The 21,350-nt window shown below is 38.5% G+C and overlaps 1 protein-coding gene across 1 annotated transcript in view; it reads right to left on the bottom strand.

The window, feature by feature from the left end:
• Window positions 1–7,663: 7,663 nt before the first annotated feature.
• The window catches only part of LOC137676957 (lysine-specific demethylase 4C-like), a 231,841-nt gene continuing 218,154 nt past the window's right edge, over window positions 7,664–21,350 (bottom strand). Inside the window, exons 15-17 of the mRNA XM_068424161.1 lie at window positions 15,313–15,432; window positions 11,307–11,399; window positions 7,664–8,575 (exon numbers count right to left, since the gene is read on the bottom strand). Of these exons, the coding sequence (XP_068280262.1) occupies window positions 8,417–8,575; window positions 11,307–11,399; window positions 15,313–15,432 (372 nt within the window). The 3' untranslated portion in view covers window positions 7,664–8,416. The remainder of the gene's footprint in view (window positions 8,576–11,306; window positions 11,400–15,312; window positions 15,433–21,350) is intronic.

Genomic DNA, 21,350 nt, shown 5'->3' with positions numbered 1-21,350 from the left:
TGAAACTTGAGAGCAATGCCTACTGATGACACGTTTATGGGTAGGGGTTGTGGTGTATGTGCGCCCTTACAGCACTTGTCATTTAGTATTCCCAGCTGTGGAAACCCAGTCAAATAGCAGGTGAATTTTGCAGACACAGTCTCCTCTTTGATTATTCCAAGATCTTAGGGTGCTGTAGAACAACACTGTTACTGTATCTCAGGCATCCACCTTCTTTTGGGGATAAAGACCTTGGAAAGCTTAACAGTTGCTTTAAGTCACACTTTTTACCCAGTGTTTCAAAAGGTTGAGTAAAAACTTCTGCATGTATGTCTGTGTCTTAGTCCTGCTTGTTCTCTAAGTACACGGTGACACACCACTGCCTGAGTCGTGTCCTACAGCTCCATGTTCTTTCTGCAAAGATTTACTTCCAGTTACAGTAACTCTCTCATGTAGCCTCTGCTTGACTTTCCCTTGGCGGAAAGAAGCTACTGAAGAGTTTTATTCATGTAGCTCTTTGTGTTGTATGACAACGTACCATCTATCAGACCTTCAATTTTTAAAATATGCTCACTGAACCAGCTTACATGGTGTCACAGTCATTAACTTCTCTAAGCAGAGAAAATACAGGATGTCTAGAGACCTGCACAAAATCACACGGGAAGGTGGTGTCAAAGTTGTGAGCTCTTGCTGCAATGTGCTGTGCCATGTTGTTGTGTTTCAGCTGTGGATGACATGGGTGAAAGTGAGAATATTGAAAAACTCACGTTTTTTGCTTTTAGCTTATGGAAGTACTCACCACCATTTCCTGTAGCTACGTCTTTATTCAGTAGTCTCCAAACATGCAGTACATCCAACATCTATTTCATTAGCTGGGATAGCACCGCTTCCCATCTACAGACCGTACAGGCATTGCACGTGAACAAGTGAAGCAGAACTTACTCAGCCTGTCTCAAGCCAAGTCTTAAACCAACAGGTAAATAAAAATCCACAGAGGGAGCATGGAGACACAAGAGTGAGAAAGTATCTTCCAGATAATAGCAGAGCATGCTAGGAGTAGACCTCATCAGTTATTTGGCACTATTCCTAGATAGTCCATCCTGCACTCCAAAACTGGCACAAATTCATAGGGGAAGCACTCTAGGGAAAAGCAACAGTGTTTCCCTAGGAACTGGGTTCCTGAAGTCCATAACTGACTACTTAGATACCTAATTCATGTCTCACCTGGGAGACATCCTGCCCAGCCCTATGTAAATATTGAAATCCATTTCTTGCTTTATTTCAGGTATCTTAATATTTTTCAGAAGGCAAATCCTCTTCTGTTTATGCAAATGTATTCTCTATTACAAAGACACCCTATTAAATAGTTTTAATCACTAGACAAATTGTAGGAAAGAGTCGTTACATGTTTCTCTGGGGTACATGATAGAGCAGGAAGAAAAGGGGAGGCACTGCACTCCCATACGACATGGAACTGTGGCCCTTTGCTTGCAGGGTCTGGGATGACTGTACTGTGAAAATAAACCTCTGCATCTCATATACTGCTAGAGCTTTGTACATAGGTTAGGTCTCCATAATAATTGCCATGAAAATATAATTTGCCTTATTTACCCCCTGCCATTCCCAAGTCAGCTTTGTTGGTCTTCTCTGTATTGAATCACAGACATTTTGTGCGTAAATGATATCTTAAAAATGCTTAATCATGAAGAAACATACAACTCCATTTCTTCTTATTTCAACAAATCAGTGAAGTCAAGTAGGTTGCTATCTAATGCATGCTGGTCATTTATTCATTTCTGATGGATACTATTTTCTATGCAGGAATATACTGTAAAGTATATAAGTAAAATATATTATTATTCTAGTTTTTGCAACTGCAAATATTGCCCTTAAATTAAGATCAAGGATTGAAAATCCATGATCAAGGTGGAACTTATCACTGATTTCTGTGGAACTGGGTCTTCACTCCAGACGTTATTGACAAGGATGCTCCAGTCATGAAGGATGCATTCAGCACAGAACTTCAAATCTGGGGCATGTGAATAACAAGCTACTTGACCAAATTGCTGAGCAAGAGACTGACTTTCAGCACATGAACACTAAGTCAGTCAGACATACACACTAAAATAACACCCATTAGGCAAGGCCCTTCATGTATGCCAAAGTCATATACAGAACTGGAGACACTGAACTGCTTCCCTCACCAGAGATCTCTGTCCTTTGCATCTTAGCTCCACACGATTACCAAAGGAAGACAGGAAGTTGTCCTTTTTTCTACTTGTGTACTTGGAAGAAAAAATTTAGCTTGTTTTTCTCTGCCTTTTGGTGGAAGACTTTGAAGTGGGAGCTACAAAAGTGGACAGGCAGAGAACAGAACGGCTCCAGCCCTTTCTTTGAGAGAATGTAATACCCGAAATGACAAAAAAAAGGTATTTAGCACAGAAACCTCTCTTATTGTTATTTCAATAGGTCAACAGGAAAAGGAAAAATAATACCTTGTTTTCTTCTCCTCCTTCTTTCCAGCTAGAAAAAAATACGTATCACATTCTCTTGTTCCTGCTTTCACTCACTTAATAGGACTCTAAGGGAAACAAGAGGGTCATGCAAGTCACCCTTGCTTGTCACATCACGACTGGACGGAGATAACAGCTTAGTTTATTACTCATGTCCACTGTGCATGCTCACAGACAAAGGGAGAGATGCAGATTGCAGTGGGCTACATTCAGACATGGAAACTTTTCAAAGATAATTTTGTTCCATTACATTGTTCCTTGAGCCTTTGCTCCTCAATAAGGCAGCATGACATTGCCATCAACTGTTAGTATTGTGTGAAGAAATGACCTTTGGGAATGCAGTACCTCACCTTTACTCTTCCTTGCTTTCATTCCCGTGCATCCCAGAGAGTCATTATGGTGATACCTTCCCACAGTTCCTCGAGTGACTAGATCTGTAAGGAACATATAAGGAAAGCTTCAAGCATTATGTTTCTTCTGGGAAAATTCTGGCATTGGCTGTATACCTCATTTTACAACCTTAACTCTAGCATAAAAATTTAAATGCACATAACCACACAGGTTTTTTTATCGTGACCAATCTGGGAAAAAAAAAAAAAAGAAAAGAAAAAAAGTTTTAAAACTCATCACATGTAAACGACTGTCAATCTGCACAGCAGGACTAGATTCTTGGGACAACAAAGGTGACTGCTTCTTGAGTTCATGCAGTAACTGGTATCAGGAATAGCTGTTCCTAAAGGCAATCAGCCAGTAATTTGCTGGTACGTTTAACAGCCATTTGCTTATACCAGAAGAAATTTGAGCCTCAGGCATCCTGGGTTTGCAGAGGACTGTGAACAAATCTCTTTTTCAGAATCTGGTCCCCCTATTTCTTCCTCTTCCCGCTCCATGAATTCTCCCTATCTGCCTTCAACTGCTTACACTGTTGTACTGAAGTTGGATTTTTTTCTCCTGCTTTTCTATACTACTGCAGCAACATTAGCAGGGCATTGAGAATAAAGGGGAGCCTGTTTCTGTCTTCCATTTAAGTAACTAGAGTGAACAAAAAAAGGCTGTCCCAGTTTGCAAGCCTGGAAAGGTCAGTGCTGAGCTGACTGTGGTGGGCATACATGCACAGTCCCCTCCATAAATGCAGAAGGGCACTGGGGTGGGACAAGCACTGCAAGTGGTACAGGCTCTTCCAAGACACTATCTCAAAGCCCCGTACACACACCACTCAGTTTATGACACCTCAGTCAAATGACAGCACATCTATAGAGACACGAGCAAACGTATCTCTGATACTAACTGGAATCACCATTTCCCCCATCCACCAAGAAGTCCCTGTTCCACTGGGTTCTCAAATAAATGGCTGGGAAACTTCAGGACAGAAAGAATGAAGATTTTCTTTTCCTTAATTTGCCTCTTCCAAATAACCAAACTGCTTAAAGTAGAGTTCCCTGACTTTTTTCAGGCACAAACTGACACATAAAAATTTAAACTGTAAGATATCTAAATTGCTAAAGTTTTTAGTAACATAAAACAGGCTCTTACAGAAGAAAGTTTTGGCAGCTACCAGCTCTGCCTACAAATCTAGATATAGAGGAGATACATTAAAGAATTGAGAATAACATCTCAGCAGCATGACTGCAGGACAATTCAGTCAGATAGTAACAGTGAAGGCATAACCAAGTATACAGTATATACAACAGCTCAGATGAACTCCAGTAAAACCTTTATACCCTACCATATCATCACTCATTTTCTTTTGCTAGGTGTGTCAGAGAAAATTCCTATCTATCTAAGGCATTTGGAATTCAAGATTTGAAGCCTCAGAGATAGTTTCTGAAGTTCAAAGGTGTGTGATAAATTTATCAGATGGTGCTGCAATTTTCAGAAAAGATGGATATGCCTTTTGTGCATATGTGCAGGAAAGATTCCTCTTGCCCACTATACATAAGCTTTCTCTCCTGATAATATGCTGTTGGACACTGGCATGAAATACTTCATGGTTAACAGGGAACAGAAATGCCACTACAAAACTTAGACACTGAAGAAAAAACAGCATTTCAACAATAAGCGAAATTATCATTTTGCCTTCATCTGTTATCAAAGTTAACGGTTGTGATTGTGCCACTAAACAGAGATGGCTAAATCAAGCAGAACAGGTAGGAAATACAACTATTTGTTATTTAGCCAGATGATCATTCAAGCAGTATTTAGTTTATCAGTAATTTTTCCTATTATGTTTTCTACACCAGAGAATATCTCACAAAATCAGAAAGGGTGGAACTGCATAAATAGGGGCATCTTTTATCCTGCTATATTTTATTTGTAAGTATCAGGGTTTCATATTAACTTCTCTGTTACAAAAAATTGCTGTTCACTTGCATCACAGCTGGAAAGTATAAACAAGCTTCAAAGCAAAAATATTTTGCAGGAATTTATCTGTTATTCCTTTTAATTGAAAATTTTAACCACTGTAGCACAACACAATATATTGTAGAGCTCCTATTAACCATCAACAAAATTGCTTTGCTACAGTAATACAAAAGCAAATACGATTCAAGAGAACTAAACTACTTTTTATCTAATTCTAGTAATTTTTTCAGACCTTAGCTATAGATGTGGAAACCATAGTCGTAGTGCATTCTACTTCACAAGCCAGCATAAATTCACGTACTTCAGACTCTTCCTTCATATTTTTCATTAGATGAGTGTGAATATCCTGAAAAATAATTTTTAGTGTACCCTGGTCAAACCATTACTTTGCGTGTATACACTCACAAGCATACCCGTAGCCTTCACAATTTTTAAATATGCAAAACAATTACTTCCCTCTTGTATGAATAAGATAATAGAAAGAGCGTGGTTCCTCCTATTCTGCAGTGTGCAGCGCTCTCTTGCTATGGACATTCAATGATTTTTTTTATCCTAGGAAAACCACCACTGATTCAGTTAGCCCGTCTTTAACGGTAACATTTCACTCTTCCTATCTACTTCACTATTCGTCACACAGACACTTTAAAATAAAAAAAAAAAACACGTAAAGGTTTTACTGGAGCGAGAACTTTGCTATCGAGAACTGGTTACACAAACAGCAAATGACCCTGTTTTGGTGTCCACCTACCCAATTCAGATAGTGGCAAGCTCCTGGTTTCCCAGAGCATGGACACCAACCACTGCATGTGAATCTGCTCTCTCACATACCTGAAAGGTCCATATCAATACCTGACGTGGAACTGGAAAATGTGGCTTTTCAGGAGTTCTAAAAGAGCAGGAAAGCCCTTTCTAGCCCAGTTGTTTAGCCAGTCCAGTTTGCAAGGGCCAAGAGGTCTTGAAACAGATGTCAGGAAACTGTGACCATGATAATGACTACGCTTCTCATTTACATAGCACGTGTTTTCTAACACCTTACAAAGGTCAGAAAAAAATCATTTCAAAGCCTTCCAGAACTTCCAAAGTAAAGATTTTTTTTGCTGGAAGGTAGAAGGACAAACAAGCCTGCTCTTTTAAAAAAAACTTTGCAGCACTTTAATTAGCAAATTTCAAGGAACTTGAAGAAAAAGAAGCTGGATCCATTTTATAGGGATGAGGCAGTTTATTCATGGTTATCAGGTCATATCAGATCCAGGCAAAGAACATGCATTTCATTTCTAGCCTCTGTAGTACCCTCATAGCATCATTTATTTAATTAAAAAATATATTTCTATGTATTTAACCAACTAATAATGTCACAGTTGTTTTGAATCTTCATGGTGGATCATAAAAGCACTCTTATCCTAGAACAGTATTTTGAAACTAAGCAACAATAATTAGGTTATCAATCAGCTGCATTTAACTTTAGAAGGCAGCAGCAATCTTGCATTTTGCAAATGTATCACTAGTTTTTATTTTTCCTTTACAAAATCAGGAAGAGCCTTGATATTCTGAAATATGCCAGTCAGTACCCACCACAATCCACTGTCTCTATAGAAAGTGTTGTCAATTGGAAATACATTCCAATTGTCACAGTTAAGCCGTTTCTTAGACTAAAGGGAATCTGAGTGATTTCATGGTACCAGAAAAGACAGTTAACGTAACAAAGAAAAATTAAATTGTCAGTTGAAGTGTCACATAGTAAATGAAAAGATTTCACTGTCCACTTGAAAAAATAAGAATAAACATGTGGGGTCTACAGTGAAACAAAGATCTGTGTGCCTCAGCATATAAAGGACCGGGTTTGTCAGGAAAAATTCTTTGGGTCCTTATATTCTGTTGAAGGGTCTGGAGGGTCTGACCTATGAGGAACGGCTGAGGGAGCTGGGGTTATTTAGCCTGGAAAAGAGGAGGCTCAGAGGTGACCTTATTGCAGTCTACAACTACCTGAAGGGAGGTTGTAATGAAGTGGGAGTCAGCCTCTTCTCCCAGGCAACTAGCGATAGGACAAGAGAACATAGCCTCAAGCTTCGCCAGGGGAGGTTCAGGTTGGTCATTAGGAATAATTTCTTCTCAGAAAGGGTTATTAGACATTGGAATGGGGTGCCCGGGGAGGTGGTGGAGTCACCATCTCTGGATGTGTTTAAAAAAAGACTGGACATGGCACTTAGTGCCATGGTCTAGTTGACATGGTGGTGTCAGGGCAATGGTTGGACTCGATGATCCCAGAGGTCTCTTCCAACCTGGTTGATTCTGTGATTCTGTGATTCAGGTGTTTTTGCAAGCAGAACCCTAGAAACAGCAATGCTCAGATTTAAACTGGATTTTGAAAGGGCTCTTTTTCCTGTGGCAGACAGTCAGAAATTCTGCTCATGGTCCAATTTACCAGAAACAGATGTCATTTTGATAAAGCTCTCTTCTAGTTTCACATACCCAAGTGTTTCAGTCAAATTCAGACTGCTTTCTGTGAAACATTCAAAAAGATCAAGATGCCAAAGACTGAAGGGAAATAGAAAGACAAGAAAAGAAAGTACAGTATTTAGTTTGCATTTTAATACCAAGCCATGTGTGTGTCTCTGCGTATATTCTGCTGTGTTCAGGAAACTACATGCATACTGCATATAGTGAAGTTTCTGGATTCCTATAGGTATAAAATAATAGGATTGAAAATCATATCAACAGACAAAATGCTGCAAGTAAAACGACAGTATTTCTTTGTTTATTTTAAAACATTCTTACATTGATAGACTATTATTTTAAAAGAAAGACCACAATACATCCCTTCAAAACTAGGCTGTTAAGCATATATATTTAAGCTTTAATTTTTCGTACACATCATGAAAGAAAATTATATTTTACAAATAGCTATTTTTAATAGATCTTATGAAAAACATGTTTAAAAATAACTGCCAAAATCTGCCTCTTTAAATATACAAAACACCCTTGCTGCGCTGAAGATAGCCAAACAGTTGTCCATATCAAACCCTACTGAAAGCAGTAGTGACATAAAAATGTAAAAGCACTGTACAAAGTACAGCTTTTGTTTGTCTTAATAATGTACATATTTGTATTTGTTTTAAAAATGTTTTATAAAAACTTATTATTGAACTTAACATCCTTTCCTGTCTGCAGAAAAAAATGAGCCACTGAAATTACCTCCATTTACTAAAAAGTCAGTCTCCTCTTCTGAATGTGAACCATCTCTCATAATGCAAAGGGAATTTTACTATCTATTTCAATGTGAGCAGGACTGAAAGTTTTCTTCAGCATACCACTGTCTAATCTCTCTTAATCTCATTTGGTTTCCCCTTTAGTTTCATAATGCAAAACATTACATAATATTTAATACATTAACTGAAGAATTCAGAACTCAAGTACTTCAGCTTACAAGGCTGATGTATGGATTCATTAATTGTAAAACCGAGTTTTTGCTTCAATTAAACTGAAACCAATTGCAAATAATGCTGCATGCTTTTTAATCAACATCCCTCTCCCTTCTCTTCCTTCCTTTATAGCCCCTTCTGGCATTACTTCTGGAATGAGCTTTTTAAGAAGGTGCGGTATCCTGGATCATCCACATATTCATTCCTAAAGCGGGAACTCAATACTCTCTGCCTCTTCTTCTCTCCCAAGATAATATCTGCTCCATAAAATGTGTCTTCAAATCTCATGTCAGAGGCTGTAGACTAAAACCAGACATTAATTACACATACAGCTTCATACAGGCCACCATATTCTGACATATTTTAGACAAGTTACATGGAAACTCAGATATATTTCACTAGATCATATTAAGCTAGCTACGTTCCTGATTATGCAGTTACAATTGTTTTCAGTAAAATGACTAAATATTAAATATATACTTTAAATGCACTTTTAAAATATAATTTTTACTTTTCCATATTTTGCATGTACTACTCATCATTTAATTCTCAAGGTCTGTAGTGTTCCTTAGAAACATATGACTAACACCCCGGTTGTTAGTTTTGATTTTATCCACAGGTGACACTTTCACTCTAATTCAAGGTGAATACAGCAACATGGAAGTGATGCAATTGTTGGGTAGGTTTGATCCTAGCAGTATCAGATATTATCCACCACTTTGTGTTACTCAGAAAAGTTTTTAGTGCAAGGTACTATGGCAAGGACCTCTGAAAAGAAACCTCCACACTGCCTAATTTGCAAACAACTGGAGTCACAAATTCAGTCATTTGTCAGCAAACTTAAAACAGTCGGGAATCAACTCAAACAAAGCAGCGGGACAGCAAATAACAAGCCATTTGGGAAAAAGCAGTGGCAGAAATTTTTGGACCAACTTCCACTACGGAAGTCATGGTGAAATTCCCAGGATTAGGAAAAGCACCATTGAGAAGGAATTGGTGTAATTTTTTTCAAGAGGCAGAAACAATACCATAAGCTGTCTTTAACTTGCACTGTCTCCAGCACGAGGAGGGAAAGGAGGTGTTGAGCATAGCTTGAGGACTAAGCTACAAATTTATAGTGTTTGAGGCAATGGTAGGAAATCATCCACAGGTCCGAGCACAGGCTAGGTTTTGTTTTATTTTGTTGACCAGATTCAGCATTTTTAACCTATACTTAAATTCCCTAGGAAGTTAATGTGTCAAATAAAAAAACCCCCAAATATTGATCTATAAAAACTCGATTTTAAAAAGAGTAGCATAAACCTAATTACATTTGCATTGTTATCATTAGAGAAATGTAACAGTTTACATTCTACAGAACATGCAGTTAATTATAAATGCTTTTTACACACAGTCTCTAAACCAAAAAATGGTAATGGATGCCTTCTGCATATAATGAAAAATCCCATTGAATATAACCACATGGTTCATTTAACATTTTCAAAGACATCTATCTTAACCCTAGGTGGTCAAGACACTGAAAGACGTGTGCACTTATCCCAAATACATTGACAAAAAAAGGTGTCTTAGCCAAGAATATTTGATCACTGCACTTCCCATTAGAAAGAGCTGTCCTAATCTTACTCTATTTCCTCAGCAGGCTGACAGCCTCATGTTTGTCTGTCTCTCTTCCTTTCCCAGCTTTATTGTCCCTTTCACACATGATGCCAATCCTTTCCTTTGACACACCTCTAGCTTCTGAAATATACAGCATCCATGTTGGGATTGGCTGGTGAGAACTGGATGAAAGGAAATGATGATAGTAATGAGGATGGCAGCTGCATGTGGCAAAAGCATAGAAAAGGAAAGTCAGACTGAAATCTTCTTCAGCTACCTCTCCATGTAATGCTATGTTAGTCCACCAAACTCATCTAAGATGATGTATGCCTGAAGAATCAACTCTACGCATCATTCCCCTACAACTCCCTGCACCCAGCTCTCAAGAATCAGCTAATTAACATCACATAACAGATGTGTAAACAAGTAATGTGTACGTGCCCACCTCCCTGCAGCAATGAAAAATATACCTTACTCTGCTCTCCTTTTCAAAGTTTCACTGAATGTATTCTTTAAATAAGAGAGAATTTTTTATTCAGAACAGTGAATTATGTTTGTTCTCAAGTATGACAAGATTTTTGCATCATTAGGCTTTGGTTTTACATATTGAGAAAGGTAATTTTTAACTTGCAATGCAGTTTTGAACAAACAGCTCTGAAATAGAACGTGGACATGAGAAGAACATGGTGCTCTCCTGAGTAGACTTGGTAATGGATTGAATTGTACAATATTTAGCATTAATGACAAAGACAGGTAAGAGCAGTCATCTTGTCTTCTCCAACAACTGGAGAGCAGAACTTTTCCTTTTCAAACTCCAAGTATTATGATCTTTATGAACCTCAACACTTTTCCACATGGCATACATATAAACGACTAGCTGGTGGATGTTGCTTGAAACTGCAGGAAACTCAAAAAATATAGTGACGTTTTAGTTTTAAACCAGATACTAGTGAAATGCTGATGGGTCCTGCCAGCGACATTAATGAGTCTTGATCAGGTGCTTTGTTTCTTAGAACAAGTTAATTGCATTTTCATTAAATTCAATCCTTTTAAAATCATAAAGCTCTGAGAACTTCAAGAGTTTTAAGAAATGTATACACATTATAAGCATACTGAAAGAACAGAATGCCTGTCAACTTAAACACTTTACTAACTTGATAACTCATGATGTGACACATGATCCACCAAGATGTCCCTTCTAGGAGAAAAGAATTATGTTTGACAACAGCATTTTCCTGTACTGGAAGAACAACTAACAATTCTCACTAGCAAATGGACGCTTGTGCTAATTGTTGTACTGATTTAGCCAGTCATATTAGTACAGGCTTCACAAAATATTTGTCCAATTTAAATCAAAAATCCAGAATAAAACCAAGGATAGCATTATTGGCATTTTGAGCATATATATACTATAAAGTTATGGTCAGCAAATACTCACAAAACGTGCTTTTACTCTCTTAGGAAGTTCTTCATCTAGCGTATAGATCTCTTCTCTCTTCATTACTATTTGAGAACCATCTTCAAACTCAACCTAATTGAAAAAATGGGTATTTAAAAATAAAGTCATAATTTAACTTTTTCAGGAAGTTTCTGGGAATGTCTCCAGACAAAAATATACGTGCAAACACAGAAGATTTATATACATTTTGCTATCTATTTTAGGAAGGTAAAACTAGGATAAAACATAAAACCCACATTATTTCTTAGGAATTGCAACACCTTCATAAGTTGAAAACAATATCTAAGCAAAGAGACTTCAAAATCAACACTGTCACATATACAATAAAGTAAAATTTATTAGATTAGGAATGCTGAGCAGTAACGACACAGACAATATTTTTTTGTAGGAGTGACATATTAAAATGTCTTCATGCCATTTTTATTTGCCTCTCCTTTTTTTACTTGCTTCTAATGAATAAAAAATTAATTTTAACAGCCTGTGCTTCAAGGCTGAGGAATACCATGTCAAAAGAAAGAAAGTATGAGTGACAACTAAGGAAATAGCAGTTAACAGAATTTTATTGAATCTGATGGAATTTCTTTAAAATGCTCTGTTCAGAAGATGAAAAGCTTTATCATGCTTAGGTTTAGATTTAATCCAACATGAACCCTGTTAGCAGAAAATGAGAAAGGAAATGTAACTAGGTGTTGGGAATGTTAAAATGCTGAGGCTTTGAAGCATTTAAGTCTTTTCAGTAGCTGCTGATTTTTTTTTAATACTTCATCTAACAATTGTGAATTTCAGCTATTATCTATGACTGCAGTTTTACTTCCCATACAAACTGTACTTTGAAGTTCGGGATAAACTTAAAAGAAGTCCCATGCCACGTCCTTAGGTGACTTAACAAGACCATATGAATGACAACAACTGACTTAGGTTGGAAGAATAAGCCCAAGTATGTACATAGGAAAACATTAATTTATCAAAAGTATTATCATAGACAAAACTGAAAAATCATGCATTTGAACCTGTAAATGGACTGGGTTTTGTAGGTTCAAAATAAAACCTTGCCATGACTAAGTATGTCAGACTAATTGTGAACAGCTGAAAAATCCAATATAGTATATCCACTCTCCAAAGTCAAGGTACAGATCTATGAACTATTAGCTTCTTTAAAGCAATTTTTTTACAGCAGTTTAACAGGGATGCACAGACCTGGAATGCATTTAAAATACACAGAGCACAGATGAACAGCAAAGTCACAAAACTAATCCTTGCTCCTCCTCTTTGTTCCTAATCCCATAAACCTAGTCTGTTAGTAGTATGTTAGAGGAACTTAAAGGTCAATTTGGTTTAAGCTTGTTTAATAAAATTCTGGCAATTTACATATTTTTTCACTAGGATGCAGGAGCAGCCTTTCTGCTATTCCTGCTCCTTATTGCGCAATGTATTTGGTAATATGTTTTGCATAATGTAGTTGGTAATAATGTTTTTTTTCATCACTGGGGAAAGAACTGAGCAGGAAAGGAACCCTGCCAGCTCCATGAGATCAAAAAAACACCTACTGAATGGGCAATCTTTTTGCTTTTATCCATAGTGTACAGCAGCAAGCAACTGCATCAAACCACAGAATCTGGCATGTTTGCAGCATAAAATACATTGAACACTTACAGTGAAGAGTAACTGAAAGTTCTTCAACTATAATTCAGCGTACCACACTAGAAATAAATTTGCCATACCATTAAAGGCAAACATAAGAGCTCCTCTAAGACTTTCAATAGTATCTTGATTCATGCAAAATATAAACCCACCATCTCTAATAGCTCCAATTTAATCCAGACTTCAGATACTACATTTCAAATAATCAATTTTATCCAGCAAGTCATTTTATTTGGACTTCTGCTGCTATACTGGGTCTGTGTAGTATGTTATTCTGTCCATGAGATTTTCTTTTATCAGGGCATCATAAATAAAAGGTCAGCTGAAATTGTTATAAAGCAATTAATAGGGTGAATGGATAATTCAATCATCTCAAATGAAGCTCAAAAATAAATAGTGAATGTCAATATCAAAAATTATCAAGACATCAAACGTAGATCACATGAACAATTTCACTTGAACACCTGCTTCATTTGGCATGTATAACTCTGCTTAGGGATTGTGTAGGATACCAGGTCATGAATGTCAAACTGAATGACACGAATTCTGGTGCATTGTATCATAGCTCCTGCATGCACAAGTACTGTCACATTCAGTACAAATGTCTCACAAATATGAGGAAAACTCACAAATTTATCCAAGAAGAACAGATGTGCCTTATTAGATCATAACACTCATTTCAGAGAGTCCTTTTCAGTCTCTCCTTTTGTCGTACCAACTAAGAGATCACAAAAGACTTGGTAAGAGAATCTCAAGGCTGCAACACAGATCTCTCAACCCAGAAGAAGAATGGAGTACGTGTATGCACGGGTCCTGGGATCTATCAGACAGGCTGTGTAGAAAGATCAAAGGAAGAACTACTGACGTGTCTTGAAGTTAGCCTTGCACCCTCCATGTAACAGACTTTCCATAATCTGTGGCCATGTTGTGCCAGCCTCCTCTTCCGCCCTACAGATTCAAACACTTGTTTGTCTCCAAAGTCCTATGTAGTACAATCTGGACTCCTTCTAATCTTTAATGTTTGCTGTTTCCCCTGTGATAGGGGTTGTTACAAGGCAGTTTACAGTAATCTCCCATGATTGTTATGCTGAGGAACTCCAAACATTACTGAACCTCTGCATGCTAATCTGTTTTCTTTACACTAAACTGATTTCATCATGTTGTCCAAGACATCTAAAATGAGACAAAGAAGTTTATTTTGACTATGTCAGATTCCTTCAAATATGAAAGATAACAACATTCATCTAATCTACCTCACAGTATTCCTCAGGAGACCAGCTGCTTAGAAGATTAAATGATTTGAAGGTTAATGTTACTATAGAACCATAATCTTTACATTTCATAAAGAACTTTTCACCTTCACAACATAATACAGCTGCTAAGTACAAGGGAAGAGGTAAGATCTGGAGGCTAGCTCAAGGGATCAGGTATTTGAGGACTTGAGTTCGATTGCAAGTCATTCGCAAAGTGAGAAGGTCAATGCAGCAAGTCATTTAGCCTCCCTGTGCCTTAATTTATCTACAGATGTAATAGTAAATTTGCCATTTTTGTAGAGTAATGTGAGGCCCTCAGATCAAAAGAGTTACAAAACTGAAAATGATTATATATATATAAATGAAATGTACCTCGATTCTCATTCTTTCAGAAGTGCTATTATTATTGTGATTGTTTTATTGCAGTTTCTACTATTCACTTGAGTACTCAAAGCTGCTGACTGATTTTTCTCAAAGGCAAGCACATGAAAAAACAATTATTGTGTCTCTGAAATCAGAAGTCAGCTTTTTAGCCCTGCCTTCAGTGTTCAGTTCCCTTTTGCCTTTGCTGAGGATAAAACACTGCTTAGATTATGTGTTAAGTAATTCAAAAGTGCCTCAAACTAACGAAAGTGGGGCAATCTATGCTCTTCTTTTTACTGTCCTCCCTTCCATCCTTTTACAAAATGCCTAGGTTTCATTGTAGTCACAGACCAATACTTAATTTTATATCATTAATTGTATAATTACTTGACATCAAATAAAAGTAAATAACCTGGAGAAAATAACAAATGTTATCTTTCAGTCTTAATGTCCCACCTGTTCAGCTAAGTTCTTACTAAATAACTCATTTTCTTGATTTTATAAGAACAGGTGAAACCTCAACTCCCAAAGAGTGCACACCACTTGTTAATGGTTTAGACAGCTTCATTTATTAGTTTAAATGCATTAGCATTTACAGTAAAAGTCCATAGTCCAGTCTTCTGCAGCTTTGAAGGTGAAGCTGGCCACTCCAATGCTAAAGCCGAATGAACAAACCGCAATAAAGACATCTGAAAAACAAGCACATGGTAATAAATATAGACACCCACCTGATACATGTGAGCTGTGTTTGTTCCCAGATACTTTGCACCATACAGTTTTCCATCAGGCCACTTCACTTGGACAACCTCTCCCTCTGCAGGTGGGCCCAGCGTTAGGCAATCTCTGCTCTGTTTACAAAGAAGGATGGATTCTCAAATCAGCGAGCAAGCCACTACATTTTGAAATTACCAGTAAGCTGCCTTTTACAACTTGGTAAGTGGAGGAGATTTATTACCATGTGTGTTTCAAGTTTTATAATCCTACTAATGGGCCAACAGAAGATGCTGTTAGCCTTTATGAAAACGAAATACTGACCAAAGAAACATTCTCTTTACAGCTTGATGGTGCATTGGCAAGGCAACATATGCATAAATCAGATAGCTATCAGCAACTGTGCTACATTTCCCCCAAAATCAATTTCCGTCACACATTGAAAATAAAGATCACTAAAGTGCAATTGCATATGTGTAACACTTTCTCTTTTACATATTCAAGTAACTCATGTTTTGTTAACCACAGCATGTTTTTGCTAGCTGCTAACTTTGCTGACTGAAACATACCCTGATGGATCAAACTATAAATGGTGAGAATGCCAATGAGTTCTTTGCTTAGCTGACAGAGAAACACTGAAAGAATCCAAATGCTTACAAAGAAGAACTAAGTGAGATTTTTTTTTTTTCTGAAGATATGAGGCAGTTTTTTTCCTGTGTTTTGGCCAAATTTTGTGCCTGACTTGTTGAGTACGTCAGAGCAGTACAGTTTATGCTAGTTCCAACATATTCTTGTTATGGCTTCTTTTGCCCCATATGGTTCCTTTTGCCCCATATGGTTCAATATGACTTAAATGACTCATTTGCAGGGCACACTGACCACACACCCATAACAACAGCAGTCCACATGAAGAAATACACGAAGGACCAGAAAAGGATCCTGTAAGGTCTGTGTTCACCAATTCTTTGGAACCTCTCTCTGCCAAATACGCCAACAAAGGAATCTACACTTTGTACTGACTACATGACAAGACTTGTCATGTAAATTAGCACTAATTTAGTGGTATTCTCCTAGGTGTGAGAGTACCTGCTCAGTGACCATGTTACCTGAGCTCACTGCTAAGAGGTCTAGAATGGTAAGAGAAAACATAAAGCCAAGGACTCAGGTACAAGGACTCAGTGACAAGGTCCTGCAGGACCTGATATTATCTTAGGTTACTGCAGTACTATTGCTGTTTTCAAAGTCTCAGATTTACATAGAATAATTTACAAAAATATTGCATTTTTGAGTTCAACGGTTCACGTCTAAGAGAGGCCAACAATCACCATGACAAAGAACTCAAAATGTGGGAGCAAAAATGCACAACAGTGTTTCTACAGGGGATATTATCTTGTTATAATATCATGCTAGCCAAATCCAGGCTTTATAAATTGTTTTTAATCACATGTATCTTAATCCATGAATTTGATTCAACACGTGAGAAAAGAAGTGAAAAGCTGTATTTTCACAGAAACACACTTTCCTGCATGACAATACTGTCTCTGTCATCCCTCAGGTGCTGTGCCAAGGGCACAGCTCTAAATATGCCTTGCGTGTTTGCCTGGCAAAGGTTGCTGTGACAGACATAGGAAAATATATCCTTTCAAATTCACCATATATTTGGGGCAGTGGGTGGCATTAGTGTATTACCCTTCCTTATATTTCCAGGAGTGGCAGGGGGAAAAGGGAAGGGGGAAAGGATGGCTGCTGCCTACTTTCCAAAAGTGGAATAATTATGACTTTTCAGGGCACAGGGACTGCTAAATACTATCACAGCTCTGACTATAAATTAGAATATATTTTTAAGCTCTCTTCTCAGTGATGACTGTCAAGATGGTTATTGTCATTATCGTACTTCTTCCTCTATCTATTTATTGCTAAAGTGCAAAAAGGAGGCTTGGCTAAGTGTCTTGAACCGAACTTTTAAAATGCATCACAGAAGACAGAAAATCTCCTGAAAACAAATGATCTATCAACAACGTCAAGCCAAACATTAATTTTCCAAGAACAAAAGCCCAGCATGAATTGCTCCCTTTGCACCTTGCACAAGAAAAACATCTCACAGCTTCTCTAGGATAGCTAATGGAATTGCTCATATGGAAAATTAGACTTCTCAAGCAAATAACTAGACAAATAACAATCCCATTCTTCATGTATCACAACAATGTCTTAGTCTATAGAACAATATTCGGGAAACCTGTGCTAAATAGTTTTTGCTGATTTCTGACAGAGTTCCTATCTTTTATTTTCATATTACATAACCATTTTAGAGATTCTCCTTTCATTGCAAAAATAATTCTCACTATTTTCTTCTGCAGAATGATTAGACCCATTTCTTAGGCTGACAAAATTGCAAAAATGCACCCTCACTTTTCTCAGTCATACAATGAAAAGTCAGACATGAAGATATGGCAATCCTTCAACGTTCCTATACACCAGCTGTAAATAACATAAAGTGGGGGCTCAGTCTGCATTCTAGGGGAAATGTGGGCCCGCTGTTGAATGAGGTGGGTGCCCTGGTGATGGAGGATACAGAGAAGGCGGAGTTACTGAATGCTTTCTTTGCTTCAGTCTTTACTGCTAAGCCCAGCCCTCAGGAATCCCGGGTCCTGGAGGTAAGAGAGAAAGTCTGGAGAAAGGAAGACTTTCCCTTGGTTGAGGAGGATCACGTTAGAGATCATTTAGACAAACAGGACACCCACAAATCTATGGGACCCAATGGGGTGCACCAATGAGTGCTGAGGGAACTAGCAGATGTTATTGCGAAGCCACTGTCCATCATCTCCGAAACATCATGGAGAACAGGAGAGGTGCATGAGGACTGGAGGAAGGCCAATGTCACTCCAGTCTTCAAAAAGGGCAGGAAGGAAGACCCAGGAAACTACAGGCCAGTCAGCCTCATCTCCATCCCTGGAAAGGTGATAAAACAGCTCATTCTGGATGCCATCTCCAACCACATGGAAGAAAAGAAGGTTATCAGGAGTAGTCAACATGGATTCACCAAAGGGAAATCATGCTTGACGAGTCTGATAGCCTTCTATGATGGCATGACTGACTGGGTAGATGAGGGGAGAACACAGGATGTTGTCTACCTTGACTTCTGCAAGGCTTTTGACACTGTGTCCCACAACATCCTCATGGGAAAGCTCAGGAAGTGTGGGCTAGAGGAATGGACAGTGAGGCGCATTGAGAACTGGCTGAACGGCAGAGCTCAGAGGGTTGCGAACAGCGGTGCTGAGTCTAGTTGGAGGCCTGTAGCTAGTGGTGTTCCCCAGGGGTCAGTACTGGGTCCAGTCTTGTTCAACTTCTTCATCAATGACCTGAATGAAGGGACAGAGTGTTCCCTCTGGGATGAGTGGCCGATACACCAGAAGGCTGTGCTGCCATTCAGCAAGACCTGGACAGGCTAGAGAGTTGGGTGGAAAGGAACCCAGTGAAGTTCAATGAAGGCAAGTGTAGGATCCTGCACCTAGGGAGGAATAACCCCATGCACCAGTACAGGCTGGTCGACCTGCTGGAAAGCAGCTCTGCAGAAAAGGACCTGGGAGTCCTGGTGGACAACATGTTTACTATGAGCCAGCAGTGTGCCCTTGTGGCCAAGAAGGCCAATGGTATCGTGGGTGCATTAGGAAAAGCATAGCCAGCAGGTCAAGGGAAGTTATCCTCCCCCTCTACACTGCCCTAATGAGGTCACATCTGGAGTACTGTGTCCCGTTCTGGGCTCCCCAGTTCAAGAAAGACAGGAACTACTGGAGAGAGTCCAGCGGAAGGCTACAAAGATTATTAGAGGACTGAAGCACCTCTCTTACGAGGAAAGGTTGAGAGAGCTGGGCCTGTTTAGCCTGGAGAAGAGAAGACTGAGGGGGGATCTTATCAACGCTTACAAATACCTTAAGGGCAGGTGTCAAGAGGATGGGGCCAGACTCTTTTCAGTGGTGCTCAGCGACGGGACAAGAGGCAACAGGCACAAACTGAAACATGGGAAGTTCCATCTGAATATGAGAAAAAAACTTTACTTTGAGGGTGACAGAGCACTGGAACAGGCTGCCCAGAGAGGTTGTGGAATGTCCGTCTCTGGAGATATTAAAAACCTGCCTGGACACGACCCTGTGCAACATGCTCTAGGTGAACCTGTTTCAGCAAGGGGCTTGGACTAGATGATCTCCAGAGGTCCCTTCCAACCCCAACCATTCTGTGATTCTGTGATTCAGCTTGTAAACCATGTAAATTTCCCATACAATTACGTAGTATATTTTCTTCTTCACACAGACAAAATCGTGACTGTCTGTACTGAAAAGCCTATTTGCTTAAGCATCCAGTTTCACACTCCAGCTGTTTCACAGCTCAGAGCCCCAGCTCCAATCATGGTCAGCTACAGAAAGGTGTTCTGGAACATGTCCAGCTGGGTTTGAGTATCTCCAAGGACGAACACTTCACCACCTCCCTGGGCAACTAGTCCAGCATTTGACAACCCTCATAGTAAAAAAGTCTTCTCTGAAATGGAGAAAAATTCCATGTTAAGGAATTTCCTGTATTTCAGCTGGTACCCGTTGTCTTTCACTCTGTCACTTTGCACCACTGATAAGTGGGTGACTCCATCATCTTTACTTGCCCCACCAGGTATTTATACACTTGGATAAGATCCCCTTGAGTCTACTATTCTCTAGGCTGAACAGTTCCAGCTCTCCCAGCCTCTCCTCATATGACAGCTGCTCCAGTCCCTTCATCACCTTCATATTCTTTCACTGTATTTGCTCCTGAATGTCCATGTCCTTCTTATACAGGTGAGTCCATAACCGGACACAGCACTCCAGATATGGTCCCACCAGTGCTAGGTTTACAGCTATTCAAAACGTTTCTTTATGAACAAAAACCTGTAAATAACAATTATTCTAAGCTTTTCTTATTTATTACAGGTGGTATTTTCTGGTTTTAGAAACATTCATTTTGGGGTTCATTATATGCATTGTACTAAAATAGTAAGCAATCCAGTTGCAATACATGTTGGAAAAATATGTTGTAATACTGGATTTGTCTCCTTTGTGTCCCTAAGGAACTCTCATGTACAGAACAAAGATAAAGCAGACATTTTTGCTGTTTTTCTCTTCTGATATTCCTTTGTTCTTATGACAGAGGCTGAACAACACTCTGGTTCATTGAGGCTGGACAGAGCATTTGGAAGCAGTAAATGCAGTTGCAGTGGCAGGGTGGTGATGGTTGACACAGACTAGGAACAAATGTGGAGCCATACTAAGAAAAAAAAAAGGAAGTCTGCACTGGAAGAATGCACTTGAATCCAGAAACTGTGAAGTGCTGCAAGATTCCCATAATTTGAATATAGCACCGACAGCTGAAGAAAATATCTTAATTTTTTTAAAAGTTAAAAAAATATGCTTTCCTAAATCAAGGCTAAAAAGTATAGATATTCTGGTCTAAGATGAATTTATGAACTATTGAGACTATTTTCCAAAACTGTCAGAAACAGATTTTCCCCAGATACCTACGATTTTATTTTGACAATGTTTTGCCTGGCAATTATGTTACTAATTAAGCTGTTTCAAATTCAACAATTATTTTGGAAATTATAAGAATACAAGAGCCTTTGACTTCTTCTACGTTTGACCCAAAGGAGCGACACTGAAAACAAGTATCTTTAGTGAATTCAGAGGAAAGAAAAAACTCTGTGGTGCAATTCTTGAAGTCAACAGGGCAAAATTGGCCCATATCTTCAGGCACTGGCTACAAGAAGTCTGCATGTTAAACGGATAGTAGAAAGGATACTGTGGTCTTCCATGTCAAGATTGTAGTAGGAAAGGATGAAATTATTCTGTGACTACAAATATCAGCCAATGTTAAATTAGAGAGTCTCTTGTCTGACAGAAAGATAGATAGAGAGAAACTCTTAAGAAATGAAAATACTGACATGGACAAAGTATAATATTTGATTATTTAATGAAAAACAAAACGTTTTCAGTTTGAGGGATTTTTCCGCAGTGAGGAAGACAGCAGTTGAACA

The sequence above is a fragment of the Nyctibius grandis genome, chromosome Z, assembly GCF_013368605.1.
Source record: "Nyctibius grandis isolate bNycGra1 chromosome Z, bNycGra1.pri, whole genome shotgun sequence".
Classification (NCBI taxonomy): Eukaryota; Metazoa; Chordata; class Aves; order Nyctibiiformes; family Nyctibiidae; genus Nyctibius; species Nyctibius grandis.
Note: the sequence above shows the minus strand (reverse complement) of the source record. Positions and strands in the feature narration are given on the sequence as shown.